Raw genomic sequence first — 22,652 nt, 5'->3', positions numbered from 1 at the left:
GAGAAATATTGGTGCTTCTGTTAAGACAGAACTGGTGTGTAAGCTGCCACGCAAAATGTATACTGGTGTGAAAAGTGGCACAAAACTAAATCAGTTACAATTTCAAGCAATTTAATGGACTTGATGTAAAATTTTAATTCTTTTGAGACCCTGAAAATGTTGCGTTTAACTTTAAGTGTTTTCAAGGATTTGAAGCACTCTAAAAACACCTGCAGGGAAACTTATCAAGAAGAATCAGTAAAAGGCTGCAGAGAGGGGGGTTACCTTCCAGTAAGACAACAAGCCTTGACATACAGCCAGAGATGCAATGCAAAAGGTTTAGATTAAAGTGTATTTATATTTGTGACAAAGGCCCAGTCAAAGCTCAGACCTAAAACTGATCAAGAATCTGTTTCAAGACTTTGCAAGAATGTAGATCATGTTGGCTTCTGAATAAGCATCCATCCAAAAAATCGATGCCAGATTAAAGATGGGGTCAGCTTATATATGCTAAAGTTACTCCTGTCCAATACTGTTAAAAAAATACCTAATTTTTTAGCACTTTTCTGTCATGAAGAGCTACATGTGAAAAAGTGTACAGACTATCGACTTCAAGCTTATACAGTGATAATGTCAGACTCAACTTTTATGACAACATCTCTGGCAAGCATATTTATAAACCAGGCTATATAATTTTAACTTCCTCTTGTTGCAAGTCTGCAGAAAACAAGCCAACCCCTTTACAAGGTTAGCTTGGAGGTGTGAAACTGAACATTCATAACATCTCCCTCTGAAGAGCCCATCTCCACTCTTACATTTGTGGTGGAGATTTTAATTTTCAATTCTATGTTTTACCTTAATTTTGACTTTACTCATTCATTTTCATGTAATACAATAAGACACAAAACTACAAAAACAAACCCAACGCCCTGTTCATATTTCTGCACAGGACCTTGCATCACTTGGTCAAACTGCATGTTCCCAGGCAGTGAAGCTGACTTAAAGGCAACACTAATGGACTGCAGCACATCGACCCTGAAACACACGCACACACACACACACCCATGCACGCATACAAGTTGTGCCCGGAGGAGAGGTCAGACTCGGCTAAGTTGGATTCATTAAGCTTGTTTACTCCGGAGCTACAGCCAATCACATGCAGTTCTGAGGAATACATTGATTTGCTCCAATACCAAATCAGTCTGATACATAAAAACCTCTGAGATACACAAAGAGAATGCAATATAGGGCAAATATAGAAACAAGATTAACCCTAAATCACTTTAAAAGATACAACTCATACACACATACACCTTGGGTAGCAAATGCATAATCATTTCATTTTTTTCCCTTGCTTCTCTTTTACAGGCACATTTAATGATCAACACAAAAATAAACTGATTGTGTTGCAGAAATATTTTTGTTTAAAGCTTTGGGACTGCAGTAATCTTTACAGAATCATATGTAAAGATGATTCTAATGATATGAAAATTCAGTCAGACATTCTCGCATGACAAAAACAGAATCAAGGTTTTGCTTCCTGATAATCTCCGCTAAAGTTCAAATATAAACTATCTAAGTTCAGGTGTTGGACGCCACATTGTTAGCGTGCCTTCTAAACCCGCTCACATGCAGTTGTCACCGTTTAACAAATAAAATGTCCAACATTTGTCAAAATGTTTAAATCTTAATTTTAGACTTTCAATAGCATCTTTGTGTGGAGAACTATGCCACCTAAATATAAATCAGCATATCAACTCTACCACATTCTGAATTGAATAACAAATGCAAAGTGCCGGACAAACACGCCACATGCACGCAAAGCTGCCCTTGAAAACTTTTCCTGTTCCTGACTCTGGGTCAGCTGATGTTCTTTTCTTAGCACCTCATTAAAATTCATTAATTGCTTTCTTTCTCCTGGGTGCAGACAGAGTCAAAACTGGAACTTTCTTAAAAAAAAAAAAAGAAAAAAAATAACTGTCCTGTGCTCCAGAAACACAAGCAGTGACGCCAGAGCTGCTGCAAACAACCACCAACCCATCTGTCACATCACATGTAGGGCACAGTGAAAAGATACCAGAGAGCAGCTTAAAGAAGTAGACATAAATTTTATTTACTTGTTCTGTACATAAAGGGTCATTACCAGCACAGGTGTTAACCATGGGAAATATTAACACATGTAAATGGTATTAGAAAATAAAAAGGCACAATTTGATTTTTTTTTTTTTGAAGGACAAAAAAGACTGAAGAATTAGAATTATGAGGGGAAAAAATGAGCACAGTAATACTGTTAATGCCATTACAAAATAACTCGAAAGCAAGAGAAAAGACGTTCATCTCAAGTAAATACTCAAGGTGTATTGCTCAACTAGATTTAAATAATCCTGGCACAAAAAAACATTCTGGATTTATTAAAAAATAAAATAAAATAAAGGAAAACTTTGTTTAATGAAATAAATGACAATAAGCAGCATATGACCAGGCGAGACCACCGATGCTGGCCAGGAGGTCATGCACGTAGGCAACCAGCAGGCATTTTTTTTCCCTTTTAGTATGTCACCCTTTAAATAACATTATTCATTTTAAAATACTTGATTCAAAACTGACCAAAGAGAAAAGTTACAGTTCAAAGCTGCACAATACCTTGGAGTATTTGGCCGAGCGTCGATTTAAACATTATGCAGTAAAAAAGAGATGGAGAAATGGTTTAGTATTTCAACAGAAAGCTGCATTGTTTGCAGAACTGTTTAATCTTTGGGGGTCCTGTTGCACAATTTGGACATGGATACTTTCAACTGCTCTGCTAGGCCTGTTTTATTTTAAGAAATGTGAAAATAAAATTATCATCTCAACTCAAGAGAATCAGCACATTAAATAAAACTAAGAATTATTTCACCTTGAAGAAAACGGAAAATTTAGATGCCAGAGTTACATTTTTACGCTTGACAGGCCGCTAGAGCTAAATTGCTGATCTAGACTACAGCCACTGCTTAGCTAAAAATGCTTGGCACTTGTTTTTTAAATAATAATAATAATTACTCCAATGGTTTGTTTGAACTCAAAGTAGGCAGGTAGACTTGGCTTCATACATGCCTTCAGGTCTCAAAACAAGAGGAGGTAAATATATCTTCTGGCAAACCAAGAGAAAAACAGGATGAAATTTTGGCCACATCGTTTCTCACCAGCAAAAATAAGTTCAATAACCAGTCAGGATTTGAGAAGGTGATCAATAATGAAATCTTTCTGGAACTCCCACCTGTGTTTTTGCTTCTACGGACACATTCCAAGCATTGCTAAAAGCAATAATCAAAATTCACCCCCCCTCCCAAAAAAATTAAAAAAAAAAAAAAAAAAAAAAAAAGTCCAACCCCATGACCAATTAGTTGATAGCTAAGGTACAACAGTGACTTGATTGTTTGCAGTAATGTCATTTTATTGGCTGGCCAGCTCCTCAGTGCTCTCCTGTAACCGTATGGACGCTGCTTTATCCCACTTACGGCACAATTTTTCTCATATGGACAAAAACATTTTCAGAGGCCAAAAAAGAAAGAAAAAAAAGCTGAAATGAAAAATATTCAGAGTCTTAGAGGACTGACATGATGTGATGCAATGTGGGAGAAATCTGTTGTGAGCACGCTCACATGCGCTTCAACATACAAACACACACTCACACTGATGCATGCCCAGTGAAGCTCTGCAAATTAAAAAGAAAGAAAAATTGCTTGAAAATTGAACTAGCAATGGTTAGGTCTGGTTTTTAATTTAAGTCTGGAGTCCACAGCTGTAAACAGTCAGGAAGCCTTGCGAAGGCTGGCGGCAACAGAGGTGGTAGGGGGGCATGAAGGAAAGGTGGGGGTTGTTTTTATTTCCTCGCAAAGCAGGAAAGCGGATAACCAGGACACTGGCGGGACAGGTGGGGAGGGGCCAGCGGGTTGAGGTACACATCAACACCGCCGAGAGGCTCCGGACGAGCCCCCGCGTCAGTCACTTTCATCTGGATTCTGAGGGTTTATGATTTTGACATGCGTGAAGGGGAAGAGGCCTTTGCGTCCATTCACCTCTCCCTCCCACTGACCGCTGATGTTCATCCGTGTGACCGTGACAATGTCACCAACCTGAGGAGAGAAGAACAAAAAAACGTCAGTCTTTCCACATGTTTCCATACGTTAGACACATGAACACATACAGTCCTGGGCTTCATTTGTACAACCTGAAGTTACGCAAAGATCCACCTGTGATGTTGCACAACTTGTGGGAAGATTTATTTTTGTCAGCTCTCCACTTGCGTGCTACACAGCAGACGGCAGGAGAACGGATACAAAGCCCAAAAAGTGACCCTGATCTGACCTGGTCGAATCTCTTTCAGATTAGGATTAGAGCAAAAGTCTATTCCAACGAAACCAAGATTAACCTACAATTTTAAACTAGGTTATTCACAGAATTAGCTTTAAAAATGTACAGACTAGGATTTTCTCTGAAACAACCTTCAGAGTGAAGGGTACAGCAAGGATTGTAATATTTTAAAGTTTGTAGTAACTTGCCAGGTACTCATGTCCTAAATTCATCTACAGATTGCAACCACAAACATCCACAATATGAAAAGTCCAGCATGGAATGTATTTTAATTCACCCACTTTTACTCTTGATGCTTCATAGTAAGCTAAGAATAAAATCCCTGATTTTTTTCATACCAGCTCCTATTTTAACAGATTTTTTTCTTCTTTTCTTTACCATTAAAAACAAAATTTAAAAAAAGTTGCTTTTATTTCAAATCATTCCTTCTTTGAGTTGTAACACCAGTATTGTGGCCTGAAACAAGATTTTTTTGTTTAATTACTAGGATGTTGACATAATATTAGCAGAATAAAGATAATTTCGACAAACATTTAAAAAACAAGTCTGGGTGTGCCGACATCACTCTGAACTTTCATTAGCGAAAAAAAAAAAAAAAAGAAATCCTGATTTTCAAAAAATGTAATCTTCAGAAACCAAAATATTTGATAAATAAATATCAGCCTGACAAAACAGACTCAACCTCTCCACCTCAAAATAAACCCATCTGTACTGTGAAAGCTTCAAACCCTGGAGGAGATTTACACGACACACCAATCCCACAGTAAAATATGGCAGCAGAATGATGCAGTGGGGATGGTTTTCATCAGCAGGCATGAAAAAAAGATTAAAATTTTGTGAAATGTAGTACATGTTATAAACTACAACCAGAACTAGAATGGAGCGGTTTGGACTCAGTTCCTGCTGCAAAACTTGATTCTATAAAGAATGGACTTTTTCAAAGAGGGTGACGATCATTTTCCAGCCACTTCAAAATTATTGCTGTTTTGTATTGTTTAGCATATGAAATCTCAATAGTTGATCATAAAATATGACAAAATATAAGAATTTAATCTGAACATCCATCCATCTTCTGTGCACCCTTCTCCCTACTGGGGTCAGGAGGGATGCTGGTGCCTCTCTCAAGCAAACGTTTTGGGCAAGAGGCCAGAAACCACAACACAGAGACAGACAGGACAAACAACCATGCACACACACACACACACACACACACACACACACACACACTCACACCAAGGGAGAATTTAGAGATACCAATTAACCTGACAGTCATGTTTTTGGACTGTGGGAGGAAGCCGGAGTGAGGAAGCCAGAGTACCCAGAGAGAACCCAAGCATGTACAGGGAGAACTCGGCAAACTCCATGCAGGCCGGGAATCAAACCCAGAACCTTCCTGCTGCAAGGCAGCAGTGCTACCAACTGCGCCACTGTTGGTAGCACAGTTGGTAGATTAATAAACTACTCTATGAATCTGAGCAGTTGATAGAATTTCATACCTTGTGAACTGAAGATGAATTAATTTTACTAAACTACATTATAACAATAAAAGGAAAAAAAATGAAAGAGACCATTGAATTTGACATGCTGTAAAATGACTCACTGCTTCTGCTTCCCGACTTTCAAAGGCCCCAATGTGGCCATGACACAGATCTAAAGGTTTTTTCTGGAATCTGTAATGTGTTCGGAACCAGACGCTAAAAGCAGACAAGGAGCAGTGACGCTACAGCCTGGGAGCAAAGAAAATCACCAGCCTGCATATCAAAAACCATAAGGTTCTCCAGCCCTTTTCTGTCAATTTGCTATCATTGCAGCTTCCTCCTCCACTTCAAACTAATGTACAATCATTTCAGCTAAAATACAAACTTACCGTAATATAAATTTCACCAGTTTATATTAACTAGTTTGTAGTTTATATTAAACTAATAAGCTTGCATTGTAGCTAATTACTATTGGTAGTGAATTGAAACTAAAAAAAAAAAAAAAAAAAAAAAAACACTAAATAAGAGTTAAGGTTTGGTTGATCAACAATTGAAATGACTCTTGGTAGATTGAACAAAACGTTCCAGAAGGCCAATACCTAAAGATAAGAACCAGCACCATGAGGAAAAAAACAACAACAACAAAAAAACATTCCCTAATAATTACTTAAATAAAGCATAAGTAAAAGCATTTTTACTTGTGCTTTCTTTGCCAGTTGGAGAGAAACAAAGGTGTCCCACAGGAGCAGTGACTGTCCAGGCACTGCAATGCAGTACAGTACAAATGTCTTCAGAAGCTGCTCCCTAGTAGTTTCACTTGATCTGAACAGTTCCAGCAGTTACTTGTCTGGAATACTCCTTTAGTGTCACATAATGTCAGAACCATTACTGGAAAGCTTGAGAAGACAAAAAAAGTGAACCGAGAATCTACAGTAATGGTGCAGATATGGCTGCTTGGATTATTACTTTATGCACATGAAGCGTGTTGGACCAGAATGCGCACTACAACAGAAGAGTTTCCAAGCACGGTGTTGACTGAACTCAAGAAAAGAGCAACAAAGTGTGTGTTTTGCTCCTTGGCAAACAAACTGAATTCTTTTGACCAGAAAGCAGGCAAATCTGAGAAGGGCCAGGTGTGTAGCGCAGTTATACATAGAGTACAGCCAATACTGCCAATCGTTACTGCCAATAGTGAAATCAGACTTTATTAATGTGGAGTTTGCACACATTAAACTAATGACACAACTAGAGAAAGGGCAGTAAAAAAGTTACAGAAACTTTGATCTAATGACATACTTTAGCCAACCTATAGCATTGGTAAATCTGATTAGATGCCCATAAACACACATTTTATCAACAGAAGTCTCTTGATATTCCAACAGAAAAACAGAAACCAACCGTACAAAAGCAATTTCTGCAATAATTGATCTCAATTCAAGTCATGCAAGTTCTACTTTCTAACAGAACCTGAGGTCCCTGAACTACCAGAGGCAAATTTCTTCAACATTTCAGGGAACAAGTTTCAAGGTTCGTATAGCAAGTCTTTACCAAAAATATTTTAAAATAAGTGGCATTCCTAAAAGCATACATAAAAGCGATGCAAGGGTGAGGCAGTCACCTCTATATGGGTAGCTGAAGATTTTAAAAGACTAGTCTAAAAATTGCTTTGGCATGATTTTCAATCATAACATTCTTAACGTCTAAGTCCACTTAAGAAGACAGCAAAGCTTTCTCTGAATGCATAAAGCAGATTAATGCTAGTCCTTCCTCTACTAGTTGTTGCTGTTCACCTTCAACTGGGTGAAAAAACGGCACTAGACTTTTCTCTTGTTGAAAAACAAACAAATTTTTTGTTTAGAAATATAGTGTGAAAATAAATAGCTACAGTCATAGTTTGGACATTAATCAAGCCCCACTCATCTGTATTTAAGAGTTAGTGAGTCAATCAAGATAATTTTCAACCAACCAGAAATGGTGAAAGATACAATCTTCAATGCTGCTGCGCAAATGACGCAAAAATCCCACGTTTACACAGTTTTCATTGGAACTAAAGATTGATAAGTTCCAAGTACACTGGCTGATTGATGCATATTACATATTTCTACAAAAGGTAAGGCAATTATTACTGATAACTGCATAGAAGCCTACAGCAGCAGAGTGATTACCAAAGCAGAAAACCTGACTAATGAACAGAATAAACCACTACATTTGCTGTAAAAGCACTAAAACACTACAGCGTAATTTAAAGGTAAATTAATAATGATATTTTTTTATTTAACAAAGTTTTGAGCATACTAAATACCATACGCTGTACTATTTAAAAGTCCAAATATATTTGAATACAGCAATTACGTACATCAAATTTATACATAGTTGCTTCAACGATGGTGCACTCATTTAGTTCCTGTATAGAATTTAAAGCCAAGTTTGATCATTTTTATTAATGTAACGGGACTGGGTCGCAGTTGCAGATTGAATAAATTATAGGACATTTATCTGAACCTTCATATGCTTTAAGATTTCAAAGGAACACACACAGCAAACTACTAAAGTACTGTCTTCTTTTTAGGGAGAGCAATCTAACCTTTGACATGTAGCTGATAAATCTGGGTTGCTCTGTTAATGTTTTCCACGGAGCTGTGTGCAAGAGTCACAGGGACCAAGTGCATTTGTACACAACTCTCAGCAAGCTAGTTCATTTCCACTTTACTGCTGACACACTCCGACGTCACTGAACGGCAGCCGAGCTGGCTCGAAAATGACTCCCATTCTCATCTCTCGCCTGGGGAAATCACCACAGCAAGACAAGAGAGCTGCTGTAGCTCTCCAGCACACACCGCACGCCGCAAGTTTCGACATGCTGTCATAAAAAGAGCAACCCAAGAGGACTCAGCTAAGAAATACAACAATGCTGCTGTCAGACTTGGACCCTTCTTTAGCATTAGACACAAAGAAAACACACATGAATTGCTTCGGATTCAGCATTTAACGAAAAGAAACTAAAACGTAAAACTGACCCACCTGACCTCAAGTTAATGTATTTAACTGGAGGCAAGGTTTCAGGGTTTTTATGCAACCTAGCAGCCACAGTTAACAGCAAACAGAACTGTAGAACATAGGTTGACTTAAGACTACAGAGGAAAACATACATGCAAACTCTTACTGTTTTAGAAAAAAACATATTACATGCAGCGGTTAAGTAGTAAGTATTTAGTCATATCTTATGGTATGACCACACTTTTAAAATGTGATGGTAGCCAACACCAGAGCACTTGAAAAATTACTCGAGATGCACTGGGACAGTTTTACACCTTCAGCCTGCAGAACTACGGCCGTCAGTGTTGCTGTTCATCCTTCTCTAAATGTCATATAGAGAAGCTATTTGACATTTATTCATAATGAAATTATACACAGAGGACTGTTATTAGTAGGGTTTTAGGTTGAGCAAAATAATTTTAGGGGAGAAAAACTGAAATGTGCTGGCTAATTTTAGAAAAAAGTTTGATGAAGAACGACATTGGTGGCAAATTTGACCATAAGGAGGAGAAGAAAAAAAGTAAGCTGTAAAAACAGTTTAAGTTTCCAAAACAAAATCCTGGAGAACAATTCATACAAGGTTTCAGAAAACCGTGCATCAGGCTTTCTGATACAAGAAAAAAGCCTTGAAAGGGTTTCAATGAGTTGTTCCAAGCCTTTAAAACAGACATTACTATACCTCTAGAGCAAGAGCCGTTTTGTCGTAGGCACAAGGCACTCGTTTCTGGATGGCCTTAGCGATGACTGGGCCGTTCTGCATGGAGGGCAAGGGTGTGATGACCGCGCCTGGTGTGCCCGGCGAAGACGTTTGGGGTTGAGCATAGGCGTGGGCAGGCTCTGGGATCCCATAGCTGTTGGAGTTACGAGATCCAAGGGTAGGCTGGCCAGGATGGGGAGGCGGTCGCACCAATTTCTCCACATATGGGACGGGGATCATCCCAACGCGGCCCTCTCGGTTTTTGGCGCTCCACCACTGTTCCTCCGGCTTCTCGAGGATGATGAGAACTTCCCCCTTTTTGAATGGGAGGTCTTCTGCGTCGCTTCCTGTGAAGTCATATAATGTCCGCACGTATTCCTGGTTCTCCTCAGGACCAACCATGGTCTGGATGGCGCCGGTGATCGTGCTTGGGTACCTTTGCAAGACAACGCAGTCAAAAGGGATGTCAATTAGCCACTAGGACATCTTTGTGTATTTAGGGCTAACAACTTTTTTTAAAGGTTATTAGCCTGTCAGCTGGCAGCGGTCAGCAGTGGTGCGATACACTTTTACTCCCCCAACTTACAAAATAAACTAGGGTGTTTTGAAACATATCCAAACAAGGTTTTTCTGACTTTATTCAGAATTAGTCAACACAGTACTGCGCCTCCTGAACATGCTGCTGTGTACTGTCTATCAGATGGCTGAAAGAAGCCTGCTGCACACCTTCCTCACTTACAAAAGAATGGATTCACAATTATTAACTAGTTTATACCTGTAAATTTGACCATATTCAATATCAGCCACAGTGGATCTTAGCTTAAAATTACTCCACATAATGTGATTTTTTTTTTATAGTATTTCTAATTGAAAACTTAGAAAATAAAAAAGTCCGATAACACAGTGCTACTCCTCCCCCACCTGTTGTTGTGCACTGCCAGTTATTTAAACATGTAGGCATGGTGTGAAAACTAAAGGCGTGTAACACCCATCAATCTTAAGGCAAGTTTACATGTGGTAGCTGCTGCTTTTCTCCCTTGGATATAAATGTAGTAGATGCATTTTTGTGTAAATATTTTGACTCAATGCCACCATACTTACCCAGGTCTAGTTGAATGGAGCAGGATTTGAAGTTACACAAACCAGCATTTCACTGGCTTAAAATAAAAAAACTTGTTTTAATGTGAAATCCAAAATAAATTTAAATTAGTCTCCTAGGATATGATTACTTCTATCAAAGGTGACTTTGTAAAGCAGAAAGCTCAAGTCAAACAGTAATCTGAATGAGTCCAATGCAAATTAAGCAAACTCTGCTTTATGACACAGCGCCCTGAAAGTAGGCTGGCTGTTATATAGTAACTGTCTGGTTAATAGTTAGTAGAGGGGTATTGCGTGACTTCCTTACCTGGGGGCAGGCTCTATTAGCGTAGTCGTATCCAGATAGTGGATTTTGTAGAATTCCAGGAGAGCCGGGAGGTTCTCAAACTCCTGATCGCCTATCTTAAACTTCTTGCTGGGTAATGAGTTAATGATATAGTGAGACACTTTGGAGTTTTCAGACACCGACAGGACATAGTCGCCGGGACAGGTAGACGAGTCTCGAACCAAAAACATGCCATGCCTCTGTCCTTGTAACCTGTTCTGTGCCTCCTGCCGGGAAACGGGTCCAAAATACCAGGCGGACCGATCACACGAGTCAAACCGAGCCGTTGACATGTCTGTTCCCCAAAAAATAAGTTAGTAGATATATATAAATGAAGAAATTTACTGAAACCAAGATTTCAGCGTTGATCCAAAGTGAATGATTCAGTAGATGAAGGGCAGGGCATTCGTCGCCCCTGTGCGATTTTCGAGTAATTTCTGCAGAACCTCTGAAGGTTTCGTCAACCTGATTAAAACAAAATTAACAATAAGGATTAAAAAACAGCCTAGGGTTCTTTAGGGACAGGTTAAGACTGACTTGATCCAACTTTGGACCATACTGGCTCAGTTTTGAGTGGCTGAGAATAGAGAAAATGATTAACTTACGAAAGAAAAATGCCGAGGAAAGCCGAAGCAAGAAATGATCAATTAAACTTCCTCCTTTTCGTTCCGCCTTCCGAGAAAAAAACACAAGGCTTCAAATAATTATCTCCTCCGGTCAGTGTCAGTTAATATAAAAGCGGAAAAGGTGGTCTCAGTTTTCTAACTGAGAAATCATCATAGCTGTGCATAAAAAGGCTAATATTAGCCGCAGGTGGTGAAACACTGATAGTTACTTTATATCCTCTCGACTTAACGGTAAGGCACGGAAACAGGTCTGTGAGTTCCCTCTCTCGGGTTCGAGCAGACTTCAGAGGCAGCGCAAGAAAAAAATGGCGGCCCGCAACACGTCTTCACACAAAAAGTGACTTCAGAGCAGTCGTCTGTCCGCTGCTGGTGCATCTCAGGAGCTGCACTCCCTTACCGCAAGCGAAGTATCCCGACCAGACGAGTATTTGTCCTGAACTTGCAGTTGTTTTTTTATTTTATCCCCCGCTCGCTTGAGAAACCAGAAGTGCGAGTGTAAGAGAAAAAAATGGCGACGGGAGGGCTGGTCCCGCTTTCTGTCAGGACGTCACTCGATGACTGGAGGGGGAGGTGGGCGGAGGAAATAAAGACTGGCTGAGAAAATGGGGGGTGGGCAGCTGGGTGACTGAGCACGGGTGGGGGTGGGGATACGTTCATGGACACGGCTTCATGTTACTCTAATTTCCAAGATGCTGCATTGAAAAATGAAATAGCCTGAAAACTGTAATAATCACTAGTAGTTATATCACTCACCAATGCATAACAAGAGTACAAATGCCAGGCTAGCCTCTAAAAGCAGCTTCTTTTGTATTTATGTCTTTTATTTTAAATGGTATCAAATAAAATTGTAAGCTGACAACAGCAGCATAAAAACCATTACAAGAACAATAACATAAAAGGCCTATAATTAATTAAAAAGTCGAAATAAAACACCGTTCATGTTTTATTTGTGTCCAAAAAGAAAAAGAAAAATTTCGGACATTGATTTTACATTTCTAGACGATCAAATACACTGAAGTAAACGAAGGTGCAATCAGGGTCAAATTAAACACAGCGTCTGCATGAAACAAAGCTGCACAAATTAGTTGGAAAAAAAAATGAAAGGAAAGGCATGCTCAGATGAGATAAAAATATTTATTTTCAATTTATAGATCATAAATAAATTGATAGATGCTATGTGATGATGCTTTTGTTTGAATACAATCCAGCTGGAAGGTAAACCTGGGTTCCAATATCAATTTTTTGTCACCCTTAAACAAGTTAAACTTGTCTTTACCTCCTTCCAGCTTCCCCCTAACACTGGCCATTTCCTTCCTGCAGTTCCGCTTGATTTTCTTCTCCCTTCAGTGCTCTCTCTGGGATTTGTTTCATTGAGCTACATTTTTCAGGATGCATTTTTAATCAATCAGAAAACATAAGAACAATTCACTAATGGTGACAACTGTACTGAACAACACTACTAAGTCCATTTTGGCAATTTTTCCAAATATTGAGCAAAGTCAGAGCAAGAGGAACATCTGGGGATGGTTGTTTACAGCGTACACCATTTTCAGATGGTGTTTACACACATCATGTGTGCACTGTCTGGTGTATTAGCATTAGCAATTGGGTAAAATTACATCCAATTGTTCACAACTTCAATGGCTTGTCCACGCCTTAAGCAAGCAATCATTTCTCAATAGCCAAGGATGCAGACCCTCTGTATGAAGCCAACAAGGGCTTGTGTTTTACCAAGCTAGCTTCCCCCAACTCTAACCAACTTCCATGTACTTGCAGAGAAAAAGTTTCCCCACACTATAATGCTACCACCATTGTGTGTCACCATAACCACATGCTTTCAAGATAGTGTGCTGTGTAAATTTTCCTCCATGTATATCATATTGCATCTAAGTCAAAAAGTTACATTTTGCTTCATGGTCTGTTGAAAACTGTAAGTGGGATTTCTCATGGCTTTTCTTTAACACAAATATTTGCTACTTCCAGTCATTCTATGTTTGAATCCCAACCTGGGCTTTTTCCGCATGGAATTTGCACGTTCTCACCGCATGCGTGAAGATACTCAGCTTCTTTCCTCAGTTCAAGTAGGTAACTGTTAAGCTCTTTAGTTTATCTAAAATTATCCTTAGACGTGTGTGCATGTTTCTATGTCCTGTTTGTTACACTGCTATGGACTGGTGACCTGTCTGGTTCTCAAAAAGCAAAACATAATCTTGTGGCACTCTGTTAGAGAAAAGAAACAGATTCAGAGAAATTTGGAGAAACTTGAATCATTAAATTGAAACTCAAGGGTAACAAAAAAGGCAAAAACTTTGCACAACAAAACAAAATACATGTTCAGAAAATAGGAGGATTGGACAAACCAAGACATGAGAAAAGCAAGAAGTAAAAGTGCTGAGGAAGGAGATTACTGAGTGAGGACAATTATACTGATCATAAATGACAGACTAGTGTGACAAGGTGTGAGTGTGGGGAACTACTGACAACTTATGTGGCAAGATTGCAAGACAAAATAAATCAAACTACATAATGAATCTAAAGAAAACTAATCAGAAATAGATTAAAATTACCGAAACAAATACAAGATGATTAAAAACTGATTCCTCCAGCCATCTCTGAATTAAACCCGGATTATGTTTTCTATGACCCACACTGCCACATTTAGCAAAAACATGCCATGAATTGCAACCATAACATGACTGAGGAGAGCATATGTCCATAATAGATGCTGCTGATTGTAGTGGAGATACTTTTGTAATAAATCGTGACATTAGCTGACCTCACTTAAAGTGTACAGTAGGTTTTTGCAGTAAACTCTTTCATGCCACAAGTAAAACATTTTACATAATTCCCTATTTTCATTTCCTGTTACTCTCCTACTTCCCCTTCCATTTAATCTCATAACGTGAATTCTTTGGCACAGAACTAAGACACATTGATTTAGAGCTACTTCTCTACCGCAGTGTGCTGAAAGGGAGTCTATTTAAATTCACAGGGCAGTACCTTGGGGAAAAAGCTTTGGTAAAATGCAACATGGATAAAATGATGCATCAGACAAAATTGGTTGAGTGTGACAAGATATTTAGTGTGCACCAAAGCTACTGCTGCCCAGTGATTAAAACTACGCAGTAACCCTGTGCTTGTGGTTTTAATGGCCATGTCTCATAAGACTAGAGGTGGCACAGAGCAGCTCCCACCCCTGGAACACTGTCTGAATGTTAATAGTTTCATACCCACTGTGTCTTAACTGCTAATGTCTGCCAATTCCCACATTCTAACAATGAAGTGTCAAGGAAACAAATTTGGGTGAAAAAGCTTCATCGTCTTTAGAACTTTGCTTATGGATAAATATAGTTACTGTATCTTTTTGCTAGTTTAAATATATTTGGTTCCAATCTATTTATTTGAAGTAACTTATTACAAAGCTGTGACAAATAATAGTACATTTTTTAAGGAGTCACAAGGACAGATATAAAGATCAAATTAAACACTTTTGAGGAATGTATGTGTATTATTCTCCTGAGGCAGTGGTCACTGAAGAGTCTGTCAAAAAAACAACACCATCTAGTGGATGACTATCTGATAAGAGATTAATCTATTACTGAAACTCATATTTTATTTCCTTACACTCACAGGCTTGAATTTTCCCTTTAGGAGACAATAAATGCTGTCTCTATTCTATGCTTGGCAATACCATTGGGCTTATTCATGAAACATAGATTGTTAATGTGTAATTGTGCTATGAAAAGTTATTAACACCAACAGTCATGTAAGTTAAAAAAGCCACATAAAAGCCCCTCAGCTTAATCAAAAAATATACAAACATTCATCCCAGTAAATAAATAAATATATATATATATATATATATATATATATATATATATATATATATATATATATATATATATATATATATATATATATGTACTCTCTATATATGTACAATGAAATCAAGATAAGTTAATAAATTATGATACATTTTTCCAATCAGTGTCATCAGCCATAAAGCTACATTACTTTGAAAATGTAACTTGGAGAAGGATTAATACTTCTTAAACAGTTTTTGTCATGTTTACATCCAAAACTACAAAGTATTTTATGTGATAGACGAAACTCAAAATAGTGCATAATTGTGAAAAAGAAGAAAAATCTGTTTAAAAAACAAAAAAAAAAAAAAAACATGTGGCACAGATTTATATTAAGTATGGCTCTACATGTGTGGGTACATACCTAGCGATTAAAGTGTTGCTTTTTTGGAAAATATTAAACTCAAGTGTCATTAAGCAGAAATTTCCAGTTGAATTTATTTAGGTATGTACTTTAGCTCAATCTAACACAATCAAAGTTAGGATATTGTTTTATAGCCTTGCACCACTATGCACTTCTTTACAACCTTAACTCTGGCCTGTTCAGTATGTTCCTGCTATCTGCAGGTGACACCATTAGCTTGGCAGGATGATTTCAGCTATGCTAACAATCACACCTTCTTATTAAAAACACCTAAGATGACTGCATCACTTACTAGCTGAAAAATAAGTGAGGTGTCTAGAACTTTATGGCAGCACTGAGGAGAGAGTGAAGGATGTATTGTAGAATGTGTACAGAAAGATATCACTGATGTGACCTGATAATGAGGTATCACTCTAAGATAAATAATAGTCACATTTATTGTACACGATGTAGGGAAAGTTCTCTATATACTCTTATAGTAGTGCAACCATCGTTCTGTTGCTGAGCAGAGGAAAGTTCTTAAGAGATGCAATCTGGTTCATTATAATAAATAGAGAAAGGACTTGAGAAATATGTCAAGTCACACTTCCAGTCTTGTACTCAGCTCTCTGGGTCGGTGCTGCTTATCAGAAACAATCCCAAACCCGGTGACTTTCTGACAAATGAACACAAGTATTAATCCACAGGATTGGCTTGAGTCATTTGATAATGAGTAGATGTTTTTAGACTTCTAAGGAAGAAGTGAGCCTGATTCAACTGGGAAACTGTTTGACATGCAAGACATTTTTAACACTCCCTATGTTATTGTATAATTCTTTAATGGATTTCATTACTTTCATCCTTCTATCGACTTGTCAGTAAGATTTTAAATGTCTGATCAAGTCTTCACGACAAAGCTTAATCATATAAGTTCCTAAACTTTAGGTGATCTGATCTAATTTCCAAAAGAATATTTTATCAAACTTGGATTTCTTCTGGATTTTACAAATCAGGAGCTATACATAAAATAAGATTTAACAAGTTTAAAAAGCATATGCAAACATTCATTGACTAATCCTACAGCAGACTTGTATTCAGAGATGGGGTTTCTTCTTTCTTAACATTGCCCTGTTGTTTCAAAATACAAGGTTTGCTAAAGAAGCATGCACCGTGCAGCTTAATAATTCCATTTAAAGTCCACATGACCTTCAGCACTACACCGTTGACGTCAGTGAGTGCAAGGCTCCAGTGATTAGGTGTCAGGTTGGAGAATAGGATTAGGTCAGACTTATTTACCTGCTTATATGTTGACTTGTTATAGCTTGAAAAACACCAGCATAATACAGGTGACTGTGCTTCATTTATAGAAGGTCCGGCTATACAAACTATTGGTTCACTGTGGTGGTTTACTGTGAAGAGCAAACATCAATAAGGATACCAAGAGATAGGTTTTCAAAGTTATATTAAAATAATATTTCAATTTAATAGAATTTTTATTATGGCTTAGTATTTGTTTTTAATGAGTCTTTAATAAAGATGTGTTAGTGACCAAAGTTTTTGGCCATGAAAAAACCCAGACTTTGGCCTTTCTTTCCAGTCAGTGGGAACCCTGTTGGAAGTGGTGTCTGTGAATTGACATGAGCCTCTTCTGTCTGTTTGCAGCATTGGAATTGATGCTCTGCTTCGGGCCACGGAGAGCTACACCAGGGCGAGAGGGTCTGGAGAAAGATAAGCAGATTTGACTTAAAGGATACATTTTGTTAGACAAAAAAATACTCTTTATTTATGCTTGAAATCCTTTTTTTTTTTTTTTGGTAGTCTGAAAACTTAAAAACAAAGACATAGCTGTGTTTCTTATAGCTACAGATGTATTTATTTAATAAATAAATAAATAAGACATTGTATCTTGCTTTTTGGGCATCACCCCAGACCTAAATGTCACCGAACATTTGGAAGACAAATCAGTACATACGCTATGGCCGGAACTGGGTTAGAACCACGTTTGGGAAATATCTTCTCTTCACCAGGTTTGCTGCAACATGCAAGAAAGATCAAATTAGCAGAAAGATTAAAGTATATTCAAATCTGATTCTATGGTAGAAAATAGAGCACATGTTTATGTCTCCTTACCATGGTTCATCACCAAGGTAGGCTTTGCTCAAAATTTGGTGTTCCCGGGTGATTTTCTTGCTCAGAATTATATCACTAAGCAGCGCCTTCAGACGTCCAATCTATGCAGCAGACAGAGACAGAATCAAGTCAGTTTTTTCCTAAATAAATATAGCAAAGGTCCTAAAAGGGTATTGTCAAGTACATATTTACAAAATTTTCAGGCACAAAGCGACGCTTTACAGCATCTAATAATGTGTACTTACTTCCTGAGTCTGTGAACTGTTTACATTGAACAGCTGTTGGATGATGGCCTCACACTCCTGCATTGTAGAAGGGTGTGGCAGTTCAGATGGACCGCTGTCGATTCTTACAGGCCCTAAAATGGTCTTTCGCAGCCCTGTTAATTCTCCACCATGGTTTAGTCGTACAGTTCGCGGACTTTCGCTAGCCTCCCTAAGAAGAGCAAAATATTGTAAATTAAAACCAACATGAAAAACTACAGTTTTTGTCATATAAGTTAAATACCAAAATCCACAGATTTACAACATCTTTTAAGAAATGTATTTGCTTATAATAACTCATGTAGAGTAGAGTAGGATATCCAGAGCTCTCTGTGTAATTATGCAACTCCAGGCTTAGTCTAATGGAGGATATATTTTCCACTTCTTGTCACATCTTAACTCCATTTATCCACATGTGAATAATGTGCGATTTTTGATGAAGATGCACCTGGCCAAGTGATTGTTTTGCTATGTTTTTCTCCTACAAACTCATTGACAGAATTGTTGCTGCCACTACAGTTGTGTTCTCACCTTGCTTTTGTTTCAATTAAAAAAGTACTCCTGAATCAGAGATTCTGTGTTTAGCACTGTCTCTTTTCTGGACAGCCATTCACAAAGTTATGCTGTCATTATGGAATATTACTTCCGTAGAGATACAGGTGACATGGGGATTCAGTTTAGCTGTATCTTGAAATAAATATGAATATGAAATAAATTGGAATCTAATCAATTGGTTATATGTAATTGGATACAAACTGTCTGTATGTCTTGTTGGCATTAAAAACATTAACCTTTCTTTTTATGTGTTCAGAAAGTAAATAATTATTGAGATTTTCCTGATTCTATGGTTCTATGTGCAAATGTATTACATCCCAGAGTCAAATAAGCATTAATGTGTGACTGTAGGAGTAATTGTATTGCGCTTATGTCAAAAACAGCCAAGGAAAAGTGACCATATTGTCAAAACAAAATAGCATTCACATAGTATATTTGCATCTTGCTCTGGTCTCTGCTATTAATATGCAAATAATTCCCGGGTATAAACAAAACAGTGAGCTCCTTTAGTTTAAAATTTAAAAGCCATGTATGACTGGTAAAAACTAATTTTTATTTGGGTGTAATAAAACAATCAGCAGCCCTGCCTCTTTTGCATATCCATGTTTAAATTGACCACATCTGCAGTTTGGATCTAATTTTTAATACAGGGTACAGTTTAAGCACAAATACATGATGGTTGGACAGAACTTCACCTTGAAGCTTGGCCTTGAAACAATGTGTCATCAAGCAGCTCCTCCAAGGAGTGGGCCCCTTGACAGGGGGATCTTGCATTTCGGCCGAACATTATTCCTACAAAAACAATGACTAAGCTTAAGTAATCTTTCTAAAAGCTATCTGGTTTACAGACGTTTACCTAAAGAAATTAACAATAACTACAAAGACCAAGGAGTAAAGATCAAGGACATCTGGCTTCTTGGCAAATCAAGAATCACTAATCCTGTGGAGTTTTAGTGATTCAAGAATCTAAAGCAACTCTAAAAGCACTCATACATCCAAGCTTTTTAATATTCTGTCATGTTACAACCAAAATCATCAGTGTTATTGAAATTTTACATGATAGACCTACACAAATTTATGTATAGTTGTGAAGTGGGAAGAAGATCATACATGGTTTTTGTAGATTTTTAGAAATATATGTCTAAATAGCTTGGCGTGTATTTTTTTCCAGACCCCTTTACGTTGATACCTCTAAAAAATACTATGTTTACCCACCAGACTTCAAAGATGCACGTGGAAAAACTGCATAGCTACCAAGAGATGCCTGCCCCCTTAAACTGACAGGTTGGGCAGGTTGATCATAACTAGGAGAAGCAGCCAAGAGGTCTAAAGGAACTCTGATGAGGATTCAAGGTCTACAGCTCAGAGGAATCTGTTGATGAGACGATATCGTAATAAACTCTCCAATTTAATTCTTTACAGAGTAGTAGCGAAAAGAAAGCATAAATCTCGTTTTCAGTTTGCCACAAGCAATGTGGCGAACACAGCAAAGATGTTGAAGACACGTCTGGTGCATTCATTCATCAACCTAAAAGCACAATTCCAAAATATGGCGGTGACAGCATCTTGGGGTAGTTTTCTTAAGCATCCACAAGTAAAATGGATGAAGCCAAGTACAATACTGAAAGAAAGCCTGATTGTTGCTGCATAAATCTTAAGGCTGAAGCAGAAGTAAAATAGTAGGACAACAAGCCTAAGGATAAGCCAGAGCTAGACTGCTATTGTTTTAGTCACATGTTACAATTGCCCAATCAAAGTCCAGCTGTAAATCTACTTAAAAACACAGGCTAACTCCATCCAGTCTGACTAAAAATAGCTTTCAGTTTCAAGAGGTGACAGATTGATAAAGATGTACCCCAAAAGACTCGGAACAGCAATTTTAGTTAAATGTAGCTCTACAAAGTATTAACTCATACAAATGAAGGCCACACTTATCAGATAATTACTTTGCTTATTGCCTTACCTAATAAAATCTGAATACACCAAATTTTGTGGTTGTAACATGACAATATGGGAAAAAAGTTTCAGGGAGATGAGCAAGGTTAAAGTAACTTAAATTGTAACAAAACTGCCACTGAATGTGCAATAGAAACAATAATAAATCAGGATAGCATCTTTTACCTTTTTTGCCTGCTTTGTTTGAGTCCATAGTCAATCTGTACTTCAGCTCTGCAACAGCCATAAAAGAAAACAGTTAGTGTCAATAGTTTGCACCGAGGGACAGCCGCTGCATGAGATCTGGGTGCAAAAACTGGGGAGCTGATGTCTCACCCAGGTGGTGAGACACTGAGACCTGTTCAGACACCAGATCCTTCATGGACCCCCAGCTGAGGACCAGTCAAAACCCCGGAGTTGCTATGCTACCAATGTGCCCAGATTGAGTGTTTTTCTTGTCAGTACTTTATCATGGAGACAGCCAGGTCTCTGGCTTGAATTCATTATACTCTGAATCATCAAAACCAAACATTGTAGAAGGAAAATAATGATGTGCAGCCTGTGGCTGATTTGTTTGGCATCAGGTAAATGAAGCTGGCTGATTTATTAATGAATGTCAAAACCCTGCTGATTACCCACTGCGAATGATTAAATTCTATGTAGCCATCTTTAATGAAAGAGCCACATGGGAAAAATTAGAAATAACTCTTTCAGACTAACATTTACCACAATGCACGTTTTGTGTTTTTTTTTTTTTGGCTTTGGTCTGGGGTTTTTTAAGCACATAAATTTGCAACATTATGGACAAACCCAGGCTGCTTTGATAGCAATATTTGTTGTATACAGAAAAGAAAATTATTCAGTGATTAGGATACATTCTATGAAAAGAAAATGTCTGGAAAAACCACCTTTATTCTCCCTTTTGAGAAATTCCACTTCTGCGTGGAGCTTCTCGAGAGTTTCCGTTTGTTGTTGTTGCAGATATTTGATGTTCTTCTGGAGGGATATGATTTGGGGATCCACCTCGCTCAAATGGGACGCATTTGGCGTTCTTCCTCTGACAATCAGAGAAACAGCAGGCACCGGGTATCCTAGTGGACGACGTCGTGGAGAAACCGCTTTCCTGTTGAATTCAAATCTGGTCCTGAATGTCGATTGATATATCGGTGGGAGGTCATTACCTGACATTTTTTTCCCTTTTTTCCCAGCATTCAATGGAACCGGTTGGCTTCTTTTCTACACGGTTTAGCTGACAGCTCTTTTCCACATCCTGTTAAAGTTCAGCTTTACCCACATTGTTGTATTACAACAACTGATTAAACAGCACAAAAGCAGTAAACGGCTTAGTGAGCCTCCCGGGTTTCTTTGACTCTTATTTGACTTGCGGTGCACTCAAACTGCAAGTGCAAAGAGAAAAACAACGTTGCCATGACGACCCGGAGCACGCTGCAGAAATTGCTCGCCTTCTTCTTTGGGGACAGTTTGGGGTTGTATTCCTCCCCCGTGTGGTGGCTGAAGAATATAGCAGCTTCACATAAGCAACAAAGAGTTCATGTATTTTCTACACGATTAAAAAGTAACAATTGGATTCCTAACTGTTCTCGTTCACAAGTAAGGTTGGGTGATATAATAATTTTTTAAAATCTCCTACAAAAACATAACTCCTAAGGGTGCATCTAAATAAATAGGAACATTAATAAACTTAATTATTTCATTGATTTCAATTAAAAAGTGAAACTCAATGGGTTCACAAAACAGAGAGGTGTATTTAAAAACAAACTTTTCAAATTAGCTTGAGGATTATGTTAAACAGCAAATGAAAACCAAAAATTAAGTTACTATTAAAATTTGAGTTATACACATTCACAAAAAACATAAATAAATAAAAAAACTTTGAGAGAGAGAAGCCAGCTTATTGAAAAGTATATTTATGTACTGCTTAGTAAATGTATTCAACAGCTGGTCAGGGCT

General features: G+C 37.9%; 2 protein-coding genes across 5 annotated transcripts; both read right to left on the bottom strand.

Moving 5' to 3' along the window:
• Positions 1 to 2,067: 2,067 nt before the first annotated feature.
• On the bottom strand, positions 2,068 to 12,149 carry crkl (v-crk avian sarcoma virus CT10 oncogene homolog-like). 3 transcript variants are annotated; one of them, XM_044096309.1, is made up of 5 exons: positions 11,802 to 12,137; positions 11,572 to 11,638; positions 10,949 to 11,431; positions 9,526 to 9,979; positions 2,068 to 4,094 (listed from the first exon to the last, which is right to left on the bottom strand). In XM_044096309.1, the coding sequence occupies exons 3-5, from the start codon at positions 11,257 to 11,259 to the stop codon at positions 3,960 to 3,962; spliced, it is 900 nt and encodes a 299-aa protein (XP_043952244.1). In that variant the 5' UTR covers positions 11,260 to 11,431; positions 11,572 to 11,638; positions 11,802 to 12,137; the 3' UTR covers positions 2,068 to 3,959. The 3 variants fall into 3 exon arrangements, with proteins under 3 accessions (XP_043952244.1, XP_043952246.1, XP_043952245.1); XM_044096311.1 differs by having other exon boundaries at positions 11,572 to 12,148; XM_044096310.1 differs by having other exon boundaries at positions 10,949 to 12,149.
• A 5,098-nt stretch (positions 12,150 to 17,247) lies between these two features.
• On the bottom strand, positions 17,248 to 22,125 carry si:ch211-222n4.2 (uncharacterized protein LOC101885505 homolog). 2 transcript variants are annotated; one of them, XM_044095899.1, is made up of 8 exons: positions 21,863 to 22,125; positions 21,590 to 21,772; positions 20,868 to 20,915; positions 19,442 to 19,538; positions 18,174 to 18,363; positions 17,929 to 18,029; positions 17,771 to 17,830; positions 17,248 to 17,516 (listed from the first exon to the last, which is right to left on the bottom strand). In XM_044095899.1, the coding sequence occupies exons 1-8, from the start codon at positions 21,867 to 21,869 to the stop codon at positions 17,396 to 17,398; spliced, it is 807 nt and encodes a 268-aa protein (XP_043951834.1). In that variant the 5' UTR covers positions 21,870 to 22,125; the 3' UTR covers positions 17,248 to 17,395. The 2 variants fall into 2 exon arrangements, with proteins under 2 accessions (XP_043951834.1, XP_043951833.1); XM_044095898.1 differs by having other exon boundaries at positions 21,590 to 22,125.
• Positions 22,126 to 22,652: the final 527 nt, after the last annotated feature.

This window comes from Gambusia affinis, linkage group LG17 (assembly GCF_019740435.1).
Source record: "Gambusia affinis linkage group LG17, SWU_Gaff_1.0, whole genome shotgun sequence".
In the NCBI taxonomy this organism is placed as follows: domain Eukaryota; kingdom Metazoa; phylum Chordata; class Actinopteri; order Cyprinodontiformes; family Poeciliidae; genus Gambusia; species Gambusia affinis.
The sequence above is the reverse complement of the archived record's forward strand: the minus strand, read 5'-3'. Positions and strand labels throughout refer to the sequence as shown.